The sequence below is a fragment of the Erithacus rubecula genome (genome assembly GCF_903797595.1).
Source record: "Erithacus rubecula genome assembly, chromosome: 11".
Taxonomy (NCBI): domain Eukaryota; kingdom Metazoa; phylum Chordata; class Aves; order Passeriformes; family Muscicapidae; genus Erithacus; species Erithacus rubecula.
In genome coordinates, this window is record NC_136663.1 from 21,874,425 (window position 1) to 21,892,092 (window position 17,668).

The following is a 17,668-nucleotide window of genomic DNA, read 5'->3' on the forward strand; positions in this document are numbered from 1 at the left end:
GTGCGGTGCGGCCGGCGCGGAGCGGCCGCCCCCTCCCGTCCCGTCCCGTCCGGTTCCGTTCCGTGCCCGCGGGGCCGCGCACGCTCCCTCCCTCCCACGCACTCACGCAGGCGCGGGCACCCGCACGCACGGCCGCAGCCAGCGCCCGCCGCGCCGCCCGCACGCAGCGCCGCCGCTCACGGTGAGTGCGGAGCGGGCCCGCCGGCGCGCCCGGGGCCGCGGGGGAGCGCGGGGAGGGACGCCGGGCCCGCCGCCATCCGCGCCGCGCCATCCCGGCACAGGTGCGGGCCGCGGGGCCCGGCCCGGCCCCGCCGCGGCCCGGCGGGCGGAGGGGAACTTGCGGCTCCGGCCGTAACAGGTACCTGCGCAGGGCCTCGGCCTCCCGAGGCGAGCGGGGCGCTCGGCGCACGGCGGTGCCGCTCGCCGATGGCAGCGCAGCACCGTCCGCCCGGGAACTCGGTGCGATCGCGGGTGTCGTCGTGAGGGCTCCGGCCGGCGCGGATCCGTGTGCGCGTCTGCCCCGCAGCTTTGTGAGCCGCGGGCAGCGATCGCATCGCGCTCCTCCGTGCTCTGTGGCGAGGCAGGGAGGGAAGAGGCACAAACGGTGAAATCGGTGCTGTGAGAAAGGTAAAAAGTCAAGGATTCGCTGAGGGCAGGCACCCAGCTCGCGGGGCAGAAGGGCTCGGTCTGTTCCCGGGTGTTGATCGCGGTGTGCAGCTTGGCTGCTGTGACCACACTCTGTCTGCTCTGATGTGATTTTACTGCAAGGTGTGCGATTGTCAGCGTAGAGGAACTTGCCGGCTCCTAGAGCGCAGCCTTTCCCTGCGCCTTTGGGGTGCTAATTGCACACTTGACTCTGGGGCTGGAAAGGAGGAGGGCTTAGGAGGCTTTTGGGAATTATTACGTATTCGTTGATGTTTGTGACAATTTCGTGTCATTTCAGAAAATAATAGGGAAAAAATTGAAAATTTATTTAATGAAAAAATGCTTTGTAGGATTTCAGGAAGAAGCAGAGCTCTGTGGCTTAACTAAAAAGTTCTAAATACAATTCCTTCATGTAGTGAAGTTACAGTCTTCCAATTTGTTTTTTTTCTCTGTTTCTCGTGGTTGATCAATAGCCCCTAAATTTGCCAATAGACAGGCTTCTGTGATCCTTAGAGTAAGGACTTGGTGATTTGAGGACTTGTTTGAGATGAGAATACACACAAATTCAAAGTTATACAGGAGGTGGAGGGGATTGGCAACTTCTATCCCCTTGTTCCATAGCAACAACAGAAACTGTAGATTTTGAGAAATACCGTGCAGTTTGTTTAATGTTTCTATGAATTAGAAGAGGTTTTTTGAAGAAAAGAAGGTTATGGTCATGTTCTGGGATATTTTGAAGACTTAGAGCAATGCCACAGTGTACAAATAAAGTGGGATCACAAGCAGGAATTTAGTATTGTGTAGGATTTGTTTTTGTGACTGACATGAAACTGTTGAGACTTTCACATCTCATCGTGTTGTTTCTGTCCTTACAGACACTGAGTACAACCAGTGTTGCTGTTATGTGTTTTTTACATAGAAAAAATAAAACCCTAATAAACCCTTGGTAGATCAGGCTTACAGGTGAGAGTTGTGTTCTCTAGAAAGAATTAAAAAGCCTAAACTGCTCCATTCATTTTTTAGCCTTTGGAAAAAAGAAGGCATGCACACAAAATGTAAAGTGCTTGGAGGTGTCTTATTCACATCTTGTAACTCAAGCAGGGGAAGAGGACATGCATGGGAATGAGAGTTCCAGCTTTGTATTTTACTTTGTGTGAACTTGAGCAAAGTTGTTAAGTGTCCTTTTCTAGGCTGTGGTTCTGCAGCCTCAGTCTGTCACTGTCCAGTCCTGCTCCTTCCTTGCAGTGGAGCTGGTCTTGGCCATCTGGGGATGTGTCTCAGTTCTATCAGGCTGATAGATTGAAAACTAGCAATCCTTTATCCAAAACTCCCCCAGCAGAGCCCAGAATCCTGGCAGCCAGCTTTTCTGCTGTAGCCTGGTGAGGGTCACAGTGCAGAGATTGCTTGCCAGCTGCATGGCAGTTCTGTGTGAGCACTGATTCCACCTGCCTGCAGTCCTGGGCTGCCATAAACCCTGAACAGGCTTTTCCTCCTTCCTGGGAAAATTCAGTCACCTTTTTGGAGGTCTTTGGATGAATGGATGAAGTTAATACCTGCCAGTACCAGTACAGCATGGGATGCCTTGTCTTGTATAATATGAACCCCCTCACTAATTGTGAGAAAAGTGCCTGTTATTTGGCCTTGGATTTCCATCAAATGGCCTGTTTGGTGGCTGAAGTTGTAAGGTAGCATAGTGTAACTGAGACTTTAATTGTCACTTATTTGACGAGCTGAAGTGTCTTGAACTGTTTTCTTTGTTACTTTGCAGTGGAAATTACTTTCACATTACGAGCTACCAGGCACTTCCATGTTTTACTTGTATTATGCTTTGACTGGAAGTCAAATGGGTAAAATGTAGAACATTATTAAGATTGTAAGTAACTTAGTAAGTGGGAACTGGGTCATTTGTACAATTTCATGGCAAATGGCTTTCTGAAAGTGTTCCAGAATGGATTAATGTTAAACACTACAATAACATAGTGTGTGTGAGTCTGCTTCAGTTCCAAGAGGGAAAGTGTTACTGGACCACAGTAGTGTGCTTTAGCCAAGGTATTTGGAGATTCTTCCCCAACTCTTGTCATGGAATTGTCATAAAAAGAGCACTAAGTGATTCAGTAGATCTTATTCTGGTAGTGTTTCTGCACAACTTTGAGAATCAGGAGTATGGTGATACGTGTGTTGCAAAGGAACGTGCAGTTTGTCTCAGTGTTTTTATTGATCTGTGGGTTTTTACATTCATCTCTGTGAAACAGTTTTTAAAAGCAGTGTTTCCTAGAAATGTGTTTGTTCTGAGTTTAGCAGGAAAAGCTGTGTGCAGAACAGATCCAATTGGCAGTGCTAGAGCTGCAGCATTAGCAGTGGTTGGCCTTTGTGCTCAGCTTCCCAAAACCTGGATTTAAGAGGAGCATGGTTGTCCTGGTATCTGTACCAAGATGAGACCCAACTGCCCTGATGAAAACTGACTTTGACTGCCTGGCTTTGGCAAGAGGGAAAGGTGAAGGTTTGCACTTCCCAGCATCCTTGTGCAGTCTTTAATCAGAGCATCTTTAATAAGTATGATTGCCTTCATTTCAGCTGAAAGACTAATTCATATACAGTTAGCTCTGTGCAATTTATATACAGATGATGCACTGTAGACACTTATTTACATATCCATTAGCATGAGAATGCTTTGGAGGGAATGCCAACAAAGCAGTTGAAAGACATGGTTTCTTTAGGTTCCCTTTATACCAGTCCTGCCTAGTGTTTGATGTGGACTTGGAGCATTCCAGGGAAGTGGACTGCAAGGTTCCACATCCCAGTATAACAGATGCCCTTCCAAGTAAAATTATGGTAAGACTGGGATGGTTGCAGCCACTGGGTAATACTAGATAATTATACTTACACATGTTGTTGAGTCCTTCAGAGAAGACCTGAAAATAATTATTTTTAATTAGAAGTGGTCTGGCATTTTGTCTGTGTTACAGACTGTGAGCACTTTGTGTAGACTGGTGGTTCTGACTGGTCTGTCAGTGTGAAAGCAGGAATGGTGAAAGTGCATCCCTGTCCCACCAAAGTTGAGTTAATGTGTGTGTGTACACATGGAGTTGGAAGCATGGATTCATTTGAAGTGGAAGTGAACAGCTTGAACAGTGTCATAGTTTTTTCCCCTTACTTAAGTGGAGTACCTCTCTCTTTTCCTTTACTTCGAGATCAAGACTGTGTTTGACATTTTCTGTCCATTTTCTCTACCTCTTCACTTTTGTGTGGCTTCTCTTGAAGTGAACTCCCATAGTGTGTGTCCATGTGTTTTTCTGTAGTCTACTAATATTTCTAATAGTTGGGATTTTTTTTTTTTTGTGTATATTTTGTCTAAATATTCACAGGAGACCCTTGCTGATTTTCTACCTGACAGTTCTCTTTTTGTTCACTGCCCTTCAGAATGGTGAGAAGGTTCCAGAGTCATTTCTCCTGATTGCTGTAGGGACTATAAGAAGGAGCAGCACATTTGTAGGATATGAGGGTGTGGGAGAGCACTGTGTTATTTCAGTGGAAGGGTTTGTCCACCTTCTTAAGACTTTAACCGCATAACTGAGAAATGCTGAAACTGAAGTGATGCTTGAGCTCCTAAGGATTTTGTAAATTTAGAGACAAAAAGTAATAAAATCAACACTGAAAGAGGAGCAGAAATGCACATATGAAGAAAGTGCAGGGAGATATGAAGGGAACAGACTGAAAGTTTCCAAGTAAGTGAGAGTTGTACTTTAGAGAGAAGGATACACTGAAATAAATATGGGAGAAAAGAGCAACCTTGCTAAAAGAAAATGCTGGTTTAGCAAAATACACCTGTTGATTATGGCACAGAGTTAATGCTGCTAAAACTCCACAGGGCTTCAGTGGAATATAGCACTTTATACTTGAACTGTAGCCTGCTGCAGAATATTTTCAAAGAGATTTGTTTCAAATGGTACTTGATGTGGGTCAGGTGATTAAAACATACTGCTCTGGGGAACTGTATGCATACTAAGCAATGTAAATGGCAGCTTGTTTGGTTTGCAACTCAGTGGATTCTACTTTCCTGAATGTGTAATCATGTATGAATCTGAACAAAAAAGGCAACTCTATGTAAGTTAGTATTATTGGAAAATGAGGGGCGGAAACCCAAGAAGCTGGTGAATCTTGTAATTCTCTTATATTAACTTGGAGTGTTTTGTGAAATCTGATTATAACTTTCTGACAGCACTTACTGATTCCTAATTTTTCACAAGTGCCAGTTCTGTATCTGTTGTGTCCTAGGTGCTGCTAATTCTCTTGGCACACAGCTGGCTTTACTGTTCCTTTAAAAAGCAAACTATTCATGCTTTATGGAGTCACTTACCATAGGTTTATCAGTGCAGCTATACTGATAAACTCCACGTGGATTCCTGCTGTAACATATTCTGTAACTAAGGTAGTGCTTGTGTAATTAAACTTCCTTGTTTCATAAACTTTATTCAGAAAATTCCATTAAACTGTGTTTAGCTGCTTAACACCCAGTTGGTTTAAGAGAGCACCTTGAGATGGAGAAGAGGAAGTTCAGGTGTCAGCTATTAGCAGTTAATAAGATCTGGTTTCATAGGGTGCCTTTCTGTCTTGGGTGCTTGCAGAAAGAATCATAGATTGTCCTGAGTTGGAAAGGACACATGGGATAATCCTGGCCCTGCACAGCACCCCGTGAATTCCACATGTCCTGAGAGCATTGTCCAAACATTCCTTGAGCTGTGTCAGGACTGGTGCTGTGAGTACTGCCCTGGGGAGCCTGTTCAGTGCTCAGCAATACTCTGGGAAAAGAACCATTTTCAAATATACAACATAAACCTCCCCTGTGAAGTAGTATCTATATATAGATACGTATATATGTATCTATCTATGTGCAGAAAATCAGATGGTGGAAGATACTGAGCTTTAAATATGTGGATTTTTCTATAATACTGGGGTAGTAGTTGTGAACAGTATTTCTGTATGAGGCACTTGAGAAGCATCTTCAATGCAGCTTTATCTTCCTTGGTGTTTGCATACAAGGTTCTTTTTAAAAAGGGGTTTGGTTTTATTCCTGTGGGTGATGCTGGCTGTAGGAGCCTGTCTTTTGTGTGAACCCATCATTCAGAAATGACTGGACACGACTATGGGCTTGTCATAGGCTCTGAAAATCTTGCCAGGAAGTAGACAAAGAAAGTGATGTGGGCTGGCTGGCTGAATGCTCAGAGTTTTTTGCCAGTTGCTTCTGTAGTGTTGGATGTTTGATTGTTTAATGCTGGTAAAGGACTGGAATGCCAGGCTTGAAGCACTTGTGAGAATAGACTATAAGTATTTGCATCCCTTGGCTAGGGGCTTTAGAAGAGAAAGGGGAAGAAAGCAAGGTTGATAGAAGGCAGAGAGATGCTGAGTGATTGATAAGTGGTGGATTGATGCTGAGTGACTGACAGATGGCACGAGGAGAGGAGTCCAGCACAGGAGAATCCCTGCGGTGGTTTGGATCTGCCACCACGGGGGAGTGAAAGTGTGCTCTGCAACAGGGAAAGTTTCATTCCTGAGACATTCTCTGGCTGACTGAGGGCTAGGATGCTCTGAAACTTTTCCTGCAGTGATTCTTTCCTGCCTGTAGCTACAGTTTCAGTATTGAGAAATAGTGGTATTGCTGCTTTTTTCCTTTGTCACATTTTCTTCCAACGTGTTTCCTCACTTTCCAGTTCCATGTTAGGTGTTGAGATTTCAAGCTTTCCCTATACTTAACTAAGTACTGATTTTCTTTTTCTTTGTTTCTTACTCAGTTACTGAAATCATGAATCCTGTGTATAGCCCTGGATCTTCTGGGGTTCCCTATGCAAATGCCAAAGGAATTGGTTATCCAGGTAAGCAACTCTGTTTTCTGACAAGTTTTGGTTACACTGCTCTTTACTTATGGTCAAGAAGAAATAGTTACTTATGAATGCCTTTGTAAATCTGTTTTGGGGTTGGGGTGAGGTTGCTTTCAAATTTAAAAATTGACATTTCAAGAGTGATGTTACTTCTGTTATATTTCTAACTTCAGTATCTCTTCCAATGCAGCTTATTTTAGGAGTTCTAATAATTACGCCCTGCTAGAAGAGGAGGCAGTCTATTTCTGCTGCCAGTTGACTGGCACTGTTAACCTTTCTATCCTCTAATTCTTGTTCATGCTGTCTGTTCTCTGACTGCTCAAAGCATGGCATCAAAGGTGGGACCAAGAAAATGGCCAAAAATGTTTTTGAAACAGAAATACATTTAATTTCTTGTTTTATCTGCTTCTCATTGACTTAGTTTCTCATGAGGTTCCCCCCCTGCCCCCAGTATCCTAATGTATGTCTCTATAGTCTAAAAGTTGGATGAGAAAATTTGGACAGAACTTTCCAGGAAGGCTGAGGAAAAGCCTGTGCCTCTGGGAGACATTTCAAGCAGCATATCTTGATGCTGTCTTGTTTTTCTGTATCTCTGACAGAAGGGAGTTTCCATCCTGGGAGAGGCTCCAGGGTCTTTTCTGCTCAGCTTTGTTTCATAAGAAGTTAAACTTCTTTAGCTTTTACAGAGAGGCTGTTTTGTGATTTAGATGGTGTCTATGTTGGGAGGTAGAAATTATTCTGTGCTGCTACTGTTTATATTCTTGGTAGCTGTACTATATTTGCCTGCTGGTATTTACCATTCTTAAATCTGTTTTTCACCTTGGGTAATGTACTAGAATTCCTATTTTCCTGTTCTACTTTTCTCTGTTCCTCCTTCTAAATAAATGAATTCTCTTTATCAAAAGCATTTCAATTTTATTTTTGATTTTTCCTGTTCCTCAAATTAGTGTACCTTCCTTTATTTCTAGGGTATTTATAAGGGAAGTACAAAATGTGTAAAAATATTTTTAAGTCTGTTGAGTGACTGTGCAGTAATTAATTGTAAAGCTGACACTGTAACCATAGGTTCTGCAGGATGGTTTTACTCTTTCTGACTGAGTTATAAAGGCTGTCATAATTTATAATAAGGCAAGTAGCAGAGGCTTACTAATTAATATGAGGTATGGTGCAGTTATTTCTGTATTTATAATAGATAACTTTTTCCAGCCTTTCTTTTCTTTAGATAAAGATTATTATGAATTATTTAAATGTAACTTCATATCTTTAGCTCTATTTATTTTCTAAACTCAGATTTATATTAATCAGGTTTTGATTTGTACTTACAAGCATCTACATATTGCATTGAGGCCCTTGTCTATACTAAACTAAGTGGTATCTTAATTTATTGAGGAAAAAATACTATTGTAGATTCATAAATAGCAGTTTAAACAACATTACAAACTCTAATCTTTTATTCTACTATTATATATACTAGATTATAGATTAAATTATGTAAGTACTTTATATTTGCCAGTCTGCATAACTAGAATATATGGAATTGAACCAGAATTGTTCCAGAAGTGCTGTAAAGGTCTTGGTCAGTTCACACAGCTGTGACCCTTACATTCAGTTTAGCCAATAATGTGTTACACTGTTAGATTATTTGCTGTGCAGCCCAGTCCAGGCTTTAAGATTGTGGGATAAATACAAAGCACATTGTCTAAAATGAAAAGTAAACTTGCATTTTAGGATTTTTTTTTTTTTTAAAAAGTTGCGTGACTAATTCCCCATTCTTTGCTTCTCCTGATGTCAAAGCTGCAGATTCTCCACTCAATCATTGCATTTGCATGGGTTGCACAGTAATAGAAAGTGAGGAACACAGCAGTAGGTGGAATGCATTATTGAAAGGCAATGTGTTTCTAAAGTTGTTGCATATTTAATAACTGTTTATATTATACTACACCCTATTTTAGGCTGTTGGATAGTTTTACAGCAGCAAGAAATCAATATTCAAATGTTCTCATATGGATGAAAGATCCTTGTAGAAGCTAACACTGCTGTTTGTTGTAGTTCCATTTTCCACAAATTACCTGTTCCTTGAGTAGCTCAGAGTGCTCCACAGTGCAGCTAAAGCTGTGAAGAAAAAGAAAGGACTGAAAATGTTTTCCACACACACAGTTGCAGATGTGTAGTGTGTTTGAGTAAAGTAAAGCTGTACTAAAGCTTTCCACCAGCAGCTTGGGAGTTTGAAAACTGAGGAGCTATTTACACTCTGAAAAGTTGTTACAACTTGGATGTGTTATTTTTAACTTTGATTTTTAAGCCTAAGGCTTTTCTTAGTCTTCTCCATGCTGACCACCTAATAGTAGTGCCAAGTGTATGTCACTTGATATGTTTACAGAGTGCTTTACAAAACTGGGCTAGCATATATAGTCCTGAGCTAAGTAATTCTTATTGTTGGGAGTAATTGCTGAGGACTCTGGGATTCATAGTGAAATAAAAACCCTTCAGATTTGAACCGCAGTTTAAAACTAAGCTCTGACAGTGGGTATGCAAATATTAATTGCCTTTTATCTGAAGGAGCTGAAATCTTTAGAGAGCAGAATGTGGTAGTAACTTTTTTTCTGAATACTGACATTGGTTTTTACAGATTTGAATAATGTAAATAGGTTATTGGGATAACTAATAGCTATGATTAATTCAGAAATTTCACTTAATCTGAACAAGCTTTGTGTCTTGCAGGTAACAAGGTAAGGTAACAAGTGCTGTGTTGTGCCTTACACTGGAGTATATCACAGTGTTCTCTGGTGTGAAGTGTTTCACTGTCATTTTGCCAGTACCTCTGTGAATCACTTGTTACTGTTGTCACAGCATGTTGTCTGGAACTGGGGAGCTTGTTTGATACCGAGTGTAGTAGCAAATATGTGTCAAATTCAGCAAGCAGTTTGCACTGCTGCTGCTTTGTACTTTCTACTTGAGATACCTCTGATCTGGAGAGTCAGAGTCATTCTAACTGTTAAGGATTTATTTCTGTGAAAAAGTCCACTCAGATAAGTACTGTTTGTCATGCCTTTTCAGGGCTATCTAGAAACAGAGGCCAGACAAAATTAAGGAAATAAAAAGCAGATATATTTAATGAAGAGCCTTCAGGTACATTTTGGGCAGACCAAGCCTTCTTAGGGACTACACCCAAAATGGACAATGGGTCACAGGTTTTCACACTTCTATAAGTTTGGTTCATTTGCATATTGGGGCTTAATCTTCCAATTACAGCTTCAGGTAATGAAGTCATTTTGCCCCAAGTTTACTCCCCCCAACTCGCTTTTGTTTACATTTCTTGGAGCCTGAGACAGTGAGGTGTCCTTGATGCTCAGGTCTAGAGAGGAATTGCTGTGTCTGACCAAAATGGGAAAGCAGCCACTCTCACTGTATATGGAATTTGGAGTTATACACTAAAGAGTTACAGGATTACAAATACATGAAAAATACTAAGGCTAAAATCCTAACCTATCATTGGTACATCACACTGGGGGGAGGAATGCAGGGCAGTTGCATAAAACTTTGTCTTCCAACTAACTTAAGAGTTACTTGGCTAACAGATATGGCTGGAAGAGGGGTGTAAGACAGAATGGATTGTGGAACTGTAGCTGTCCTTTTCACTTTGCATTCATCTTCAGGGGCTTGGGAGAAGAGGATTGCAGTGTTTTATTTGAGGGGGTGTGATTGAAGGCTGTTTGCTTGCTTCAATTAAAGCAATGAGAACTCTGAGAGTAAGGTCAGTCTAGAAAATAACTGTGGTGTGTTGTTTCTTGTAGCTGGCTTCCCAATGGGCTATGCAGCGGCTGCTCCTGCCTATTCCCCCAACATGTACCCTGGAGCCAATCCTACCTTCCAAACAGGTATGTGGAATTGGGGTATCAGAGCAGGAGCCTGACCTTTGCAAGTGCTTAGAAACAAGAATGGCAAAAAGCTCTAGGGGCTCACAATTGCACTTGAACTGTGGGGCAAGTTTTACATTACCTTGAATGTGACTCATAAGGAATCATCTGATAAATTCAAGGTGCACTGCATGCACCTTCCAAGAAGGGAACAGCTGTGTTTTAGCTGTTTTTTCTATATTTCTGGATGATCCTTGAGGTTTGCATTGCATTTCCCTTTACTGCTTCCTACATGGTTCTGCTTGCTTTGCATCCTTCTGGGCATTTCCAGATTCCTGTTTTTTCTTCAGTCTGTTATCCTCAAAATTATCCTTTTTGATTCCTTTCCTAAATTGTATCTTTCCAAGTTGAGCTTGTTTTCTCACTAAGATTTGTCTTGCACAAGCTGATGGTGTGGAAAGCTTGGTTGCTGGGTAAAACTGCTGGACCATAGTGAATGCAGTGCAAGGACTTAGGTTACTGCATTTACATGTGTGTCATGTAAGGAAGGCAATGGGATGAGCCTAGGAGAAGGGAAGTGGAAAAACAGACATGGAAAACAAGGCACACACCAAAGTTATTTTGTGTAATTCTGCTTTCACTAGTAGAACATGACTTTTATGTGCTAATCCTTGAAACAAAACAGAAGCTGATAGTGTTTATTTCCACTTAAAGCAGGAACTTGCACCTGATACAACAGTATTCTCCCTATGGTTATTTTGTATAGGAGGGAATTCCTTACATTGCTTTGTTAATGTAGAGCTGGGCATCCTCAGAACTCTTTCACTTCCATGTATTATGCCAGCTTTCCAGAGATACATGTGACACATCACCAAGGTTGTCCCCGAATGTCCATGTGCAATTTATGGCAGTAGGAAAGGATGCTCCTTGAAATTGGGAAGCTTGTGCTGTGGAGGTTTGCTTGGTATTGCAGTTCAGTGTTTGTAATAGCTGGGCTTCATTAACTGCCACGAGACTCTTCAGGGTGTGGCAGCAATTACTGAGGCAAAAGGCTCACCTAAAATGTTTGCCTGCAGAACCTGTTAAAAGTGTGTGGGATGGTGGTTGGTACAACCTCTGCCACTGCTCAGTTTGCTGGGTAGAGACAGAGTGAGTGCCCACTCACACTGTGTCTTGTCTTTGGCCTTGAATTTAAGGTAAGGAAACAGATTAATGTTAGAAGTGCAGAAACTGAAAAATAACAAATCAGTCCCATGGCTGGGTATTGCCACTGTGCCAGTATCCTATTTGGGGATGTCAGTTTGCATCTGTACTGGATTGCTTCAGAACTGAGAGCCACATTCAAGGGAGAGCAGTTCCCATCAGGGTAGAACTCTTAGCTTGGCTGGCAGAGCCCCATGTGGGCTTTTATCCTCTGATTTACTGCTGTCAGACTCTTCAGTTTCAGTGCCTCCTGTGCTGCCCTGCATATATCCTGCAGCTGTAGCCTTTGATCCTAGAACTGAAAGGTAACTCCAGTCTTAGTACAGGTTGCAGTTTGCAAATCCTGCTGCAGGAAGCTGAGGCCAAGCTGCATGGAATCAATTTAACAAATCATGGGAATTCTAGCAAAGATTCCTGACCTGTTAAACTTAATCATGTTGTAATGTTAGTTTGCATTGATTAATCTTGGAATATCTCCCATTCTATATAGCAAAGTCAAAGAAAGAACCTCTTCACTTGTAAGAAGAAGCATAAAAATCATATACTGTCATTTAATGTCATTACTTTTTTAAAAACTAGTACTGTTAGTCTTTATTGGTGTTGAATAGGATGTAAGCTTTTATTTCTGAACTAAGAATAGCTTTAATTTTTAGCTGCTCTTCAAGCTGTGAACAAAAGTTCAAAATGTACAGACCTCTAATTCAGGCAGATAACAACTTGGAGTACTTTGTCCTAACAGCTGGGGTTTTTTTATATCTTTTTTAACCTTTCTGATGTAACAGCTTGTTTGTAGAATCAAAGCTTTTGTAAATTCATATTACACAGCAGTATTTGAATATGCTGTGCCACTGCTGTTGCAAAAGGGTACTTTTTTGCAGGTAACTGTCTTAAATTACAGTGGTTTTGACTTATCTTGTCATTTACTGCTAAGGTCTTTGCTTCATGTTAGGGAGGAAAAAAAAAAATGGGATGGCAGAATACCTCTTGTGCAGATTTACCACTTTGCAAGAATGAAAGAGCAATTGCCTGTGCAGCTGCATCAGTGGGTTTTTAGAATGAAAGTGGGCTTCACTGAGGACATGGTTGTAGGGATTCTTCATGTTCAGCATATTTGTAGCTAGGGTTTTTACCACAAATAGCTCCCCATACTAATGGAAGTTACTTCCTCAGCATGCAGGATCTGTGAAATACTTAGGATCTCTAAAAGCAAGAGTTCAGTGTAAGTGCTGTAGTGCAACTTTTTTAAAAGTAAAAATTATGTTGAAAAGAAACAGTAAACCTATTTCTTTATTAGCTAAACAAATTGTAGTTTGAAGGGTGTCATGAAATTACAAAGAAGCCCAGACTTCTTCAAGAAGAATGAAGGTCATGTATAATCATGCTGTTTGCACAGACTGATTTTTGACAGCACAAATGCCAGCATTCTCTCTGCTACACAACTTCAGATCTGTTCTCCATACTGAAGTCAGCCCATTCAAGACAGCTTTTAAACTCTGATAGTCTCATTTTTTCTATAATTACCAAGTGTGTGTTTTTTCTTACACTGCCCTAGTACTAGTTTATACAATTCCAACTAATTACAAGTTGTAGCTGTGGATGTTGTCTCCTGGTGTGGTAGACCTGCATGAGATCCAAGATCTGTTCACAGCAGCACAGGCAAGGGCTTTGATGCTTTCTCCAGACTAGGTCATGCCTGTTGTTTGCTACCCTGAATGTTAGTGCTGTTGGATGCTGCTGCTGAGGTGTTCATATTCCCATTCTGGCCATAGAATAATCTTGGGAGTGTAGCACACAGAAACATTATAAATTTATATCACAATTTCCTCCATGCCTCTTCAAGCCCTTTTTCTGACCCTGAGACCTTGTCTGATGAGGGCTGGAGAAATTATGGAAAAGCTGTCTGGGCAGGGTCTGAACCAGCAGTTGCTACTTATCCCTGTAAAAATTCAACAGTTCCTAACATTTACAGGGGTAGACTGATTTTGGGGGCCACTTTCTGGCGGCATCTGAAGTCTTACTGTGGTATAAAAACAATTCTTAAGTGATGTTTAAGGATATGTCTACATATATAATACTCAAAAAGAAGATTTAGGGTTCTTCAAGTGCCTTCCAAGTTAAATTTGCAGTTTCACTGAACTTTGCAGTGTTTGTGTTTTAAAGGTACAACATGTCATGTTTATTTTAGCCAGTTCAGAAAATGCCAGAAAGCAAATAGAGATAAAGATAAGTTGGAGTAAGGGTTGCAGATTTTGTCTCTGTTCTCTGAAAATCTCTCATAAGGTGTTTAGGTGATTCTGGCTTTTGATATTCTTACTCCTGTGCTGTATCATCTCCTATAGCTGGTTAGTTGTCTGCTGCTGTGTTTTGCCAGGACGATTTGGGGTGTGTGGAGAATTGACTGACGTGTCAAATCCTCCTATGTAGTGGTGCTGCCTAATATGCCAAATCCTGGTTATTAATGTGTTATTATGAAAATGCACTTTTTGCCCTGTATCCATAGACTTGAAAAAGATATTGTGCAATTATACAGTTACCTTTTCATGCTTGGTTGGCATAGTCAAATACTATTTCCAGACTGTTGCCAGTATTAAGTAAATGACAGAACTTGTGCTTGGATATTGGGACTGATTTACCAAGTAGTCACTTGAAGCTTAGGGAGTTGGGAAATATGAGAATGGTTACACCTAACTTTGGGAAGCAGCATAGTGCTGGTGTTTAATGCAGATTTCCTTTTGTCAGGTTACACACCAGGCACCCCATACAAAGTGTCCTGTTCACCCACCAGCGGGGCAGTGCCGCCGTACTCGTCATCACCGAACCCCTACCAGACTGCTGTGTACCCAGTCCGAAGTGCCTACCCCCAGCAGAACCCGTATGCACAGGTACCAATGCACTCTGGGCAGCTCTCTGCTCCCTCTGAGAGCTCTGGGAACTCTTCACTTCTCAGCACGTTCCCTTCTTTCTGCACTGAGAGAATTTTTAGCTGCCTGCAGTAAGAATTCTTAATACAATGATTTAGTGTGTGTGCGATTTTACATCCTCTCTTGCATGACAGTTAGTCAGCACTTACTGGTAATGTGTTCACTCTTTGAAGAGACACTAAATTCAGCAGTTATCAAAACGTGCTGGGTCCTATAACTACCAATATTCTGATTTTTGTTTGGTCAAAAATTGTCATAATTTATGTTACGAAGTTTCTGTTGTAATTTCAGATATTTACTGAGTCTCATGCTAGGGATGCTGTTGAAAATTATTACAAAGGATAGAATTAGGACACTTTAGTAAATATGATATTTTAGAGAAAAGCTGGCCTTGTTTGAGTAGTGGGAACTCACCCAGCACGTAAGCAGTAGCTGAAGTGGATTAATAAGCATGTAAAAAGTTTTATTCAGTATACTTAGTGTACTTGGATTTGCCAGAAACTTTGGAATTTTTTTTACTAAAAGCAACTGAATAAAGAGTTGAGAAAGAATGAAAAGTTCTGTCATGGAATAATATATGAAAAGGATCAAAAGGAAAGGAACAAATGACGAATGAGCACTTACTGTAGAAGACACAATCAGTATCTACAAAGGTCCCTGCTTCACATGGTATCCTAAAAGCCTTAAAAAGAGATAAAATGTTAAACTGTGAGTGAAACACAATTGTAATTGTTACAATAAATATTTCATCTTCTGCTCTGTAAATTCATTTAGAGTAATACTTACATTTTATGATACATTTGTGAAAGAAGCTATCACTTCTCTTCCCCAGCAGATACACTGTAATTCCTTCACACCCTGTTTTTTCTCCAACAGCAAGGCACTTACTACACACAGCCTTTGTATGCAGCACCACCCCACGTAATCCACCACACCACAGTCGTGCAGCCCAATGGAATGCCGGCAACCATGTACCCTGCTCCGATCCCGCCGCCCCGAGGGAACGGGGTCACCATGGGCATGGTGGCTGGGACCACCATGGCAATGTCAGCAGGTGGGTGTGGGGCTCTCCTCTGAGCCCAGGGGAGCACAGCTGCCTTACAAAATGTGCTGCTGCTTGACAGAATCACACTAATGGCAGTTCAGGTGCAGGTTGTGTGTCTGAGTGAGTCCAGCTAAGTCAGGGTTTGTTCTTGTTCAGCAGTACCTTGATAAAGATGGAGGTACCACATCCTCTTTTCAGAGTTAGCATTATGGGACATCACTTTTCCTTCATATCTGTATAGAGTATCACTCTTGCAACCCTTTGTTTTGAACCCTCATACCAGTGTCAAGAGTGTGACTTTCTCTTCCCAATGCATTTCTCCATGCCAGTTGAAAGCAGCAGCCACTTAGAGCTGAGGAAAATGTGATGTTCTGGGCTCCCTGTTATCAGACCTTCCTTGTCTTGACATACACCACTGCATATGTGTGTTCTAATTACCTGCAGGTCCTCATGTCATGGGAAATGGTTGGGATGCCTCCTTTCTGTTGCCACAGTCTTTTGGTGGTGGTGTTTAACCAATAATTCAGTCTCATCTGTGAGTGTTTACTTGAGAGGGTGTCATGCTTTGTTACTCACTGGGTGTTAACTCACAAAGAAAAGACCACGTTCACTCAAGGGATGTGAATTTAAAAATCAAAATGACAAGAGCCATAAGTTTGTTTTGAGATTCTGGTTTCTGTCCTCTCAAAGTTATAATTTAATTTGAGAAACCTCAAAACTGGAGGGGTTAAGTTTCACAAACTGAGCTAACAGAGCTTCATTAGTGGGAAAAAAGCCTATCTGTAATAATGCAAACAAGAACTAATTTATTCTAATTTATCAGTCATGCTATCTCTACCATCAAATATTCTTAATGGCACGTAAGGTCTGCTGTGGAGAGAGTTGCTTATGTTGCAGGGTTTCTGCTAGAGCTATTTTTGAGTAATGAATACCTTTGTATGCATTGGTCTAAACATCCACTGGGCTAAAATGGCCCCCTGGCATAAAGATTTGAAGATTGGAACTGGAGTGCAAAATGATACTGGTAATTTTAAAGATGAGCAAGTTGTAATTGTCTTTAAAATAAATTACTTGCCTTATTCTCCCCCCACCCTTTTTTTTTTTTTTTTTTTTCTTCTCCTCTCTCTACTAGAATTTTTGCTTACTGTAAAACTGTTCTCTTCATTCCAGGTACTTTGTTGACAACTCATTCTCCAACTCCAGTAGCCCCTCATCCAGTTACTATGCCCACGTATCGGGCTCCGGGAACACCAACCTATAGTTATGTGCCCCCACAGTGGTGATCATCCTGGCAGTCAGTGTAAGTTCCATTGAAAACACTTCATCTTTCTGACAAACAGCAGCATTTCAGGTTCTTTTGGGGACAGTTTGCAGATGGTAAGCAATGGGGACTGCTTCTACAGTATTCCAATTAGAAATTCCTACTGGGGTTTCTGGAGTGGTCTGTGTGTTCACAAGTCATGAATCATTTTCATGATGCGTGATTGCCAAATGTGAAAGAATGAGACTTAAGTTGGCCTTATTAAAATACATCTGGAATTAAATATGTTCAGTATTTTGGAATCATTGGTAATTGTTGAATTCAGCAGTACCATGATTCCTGAATGAATGTATTTGACTTTGTAGTCAAATTATCTGTTATAAAATAAATACCAAATTATGGATTTTGGGTGTGTAATCTGTGTCAAACTACACAGGGACTAATGTTTGTGATACTTCATTTCTGATTTGTTTGGTTATTTTTAGCATAAATTGAAAACAGGTTCTTTTGAGATTATGACTTGTCATTATTTCTGGTCAGACTGGTCAGACCCAACTGAACTTGAAATTTTCACTTTTAGTCCATTTAGTTTATGACCAAAGTTAACTTGGTTTTAGTTTTCTCTAGATTTCTGTTTCAGCAGTTAGAAGTACAGAGTTCTGAGATTGCAGGTAACCATTCCCTTTGAGTTAGTAATGTAGCAGCCATTTCTCATTTTGCTGTGATGCTACACAGCTGTCTGCAGATCTGAAATGTTTCTCATGAAGCATGTCAGCCAAGAGTCTCACATTACACAAATATAAGAAGTGAAAATTATGCTGGGAATAAACTCATGACTGCTAGTAATTAAATTTAGTACA

General features: G+C 41.2%; 1 protein-coding gene across 1 annotated transcript in view; it reads left to right on the forward strand.

Moving 5' to 3' along the window:
• Positions 1–17,668, forward strand: part of FAM168B (family with sequence similarity 168 member B) — a 22,825-nt gene continuing 5,157 nt past the window's right edge. The window contains exons 1-6 of the mRNA XM_079315556.1: positions 1–181; positions 6,435–6,515; positions 10,316–10,399; positions 14,321–14,463; positions 15,379–15,556; positions 16,718–16,847. Of these exons, the coding sequence (XP_079171682.1) occupies positions 6,446–6,515; positions 10,316–10,399; positions 14,321–14,463; positions 15,379–15,556; positions 16,718–16,830 (588 nt within the window). The 5' untranslated portion in view covers positions 1–181; positions 6,435–6,445 and the 3' untranslated portion in view covers positions 16,831–16,847. The remainder of the gene's footprint in view (positions 182–6,434; positions 6,516–10,315; positions 10,400–14,320; positions 14,464–15,378; positions 15,557–16,717; positions 16,848–17,668) is intronic.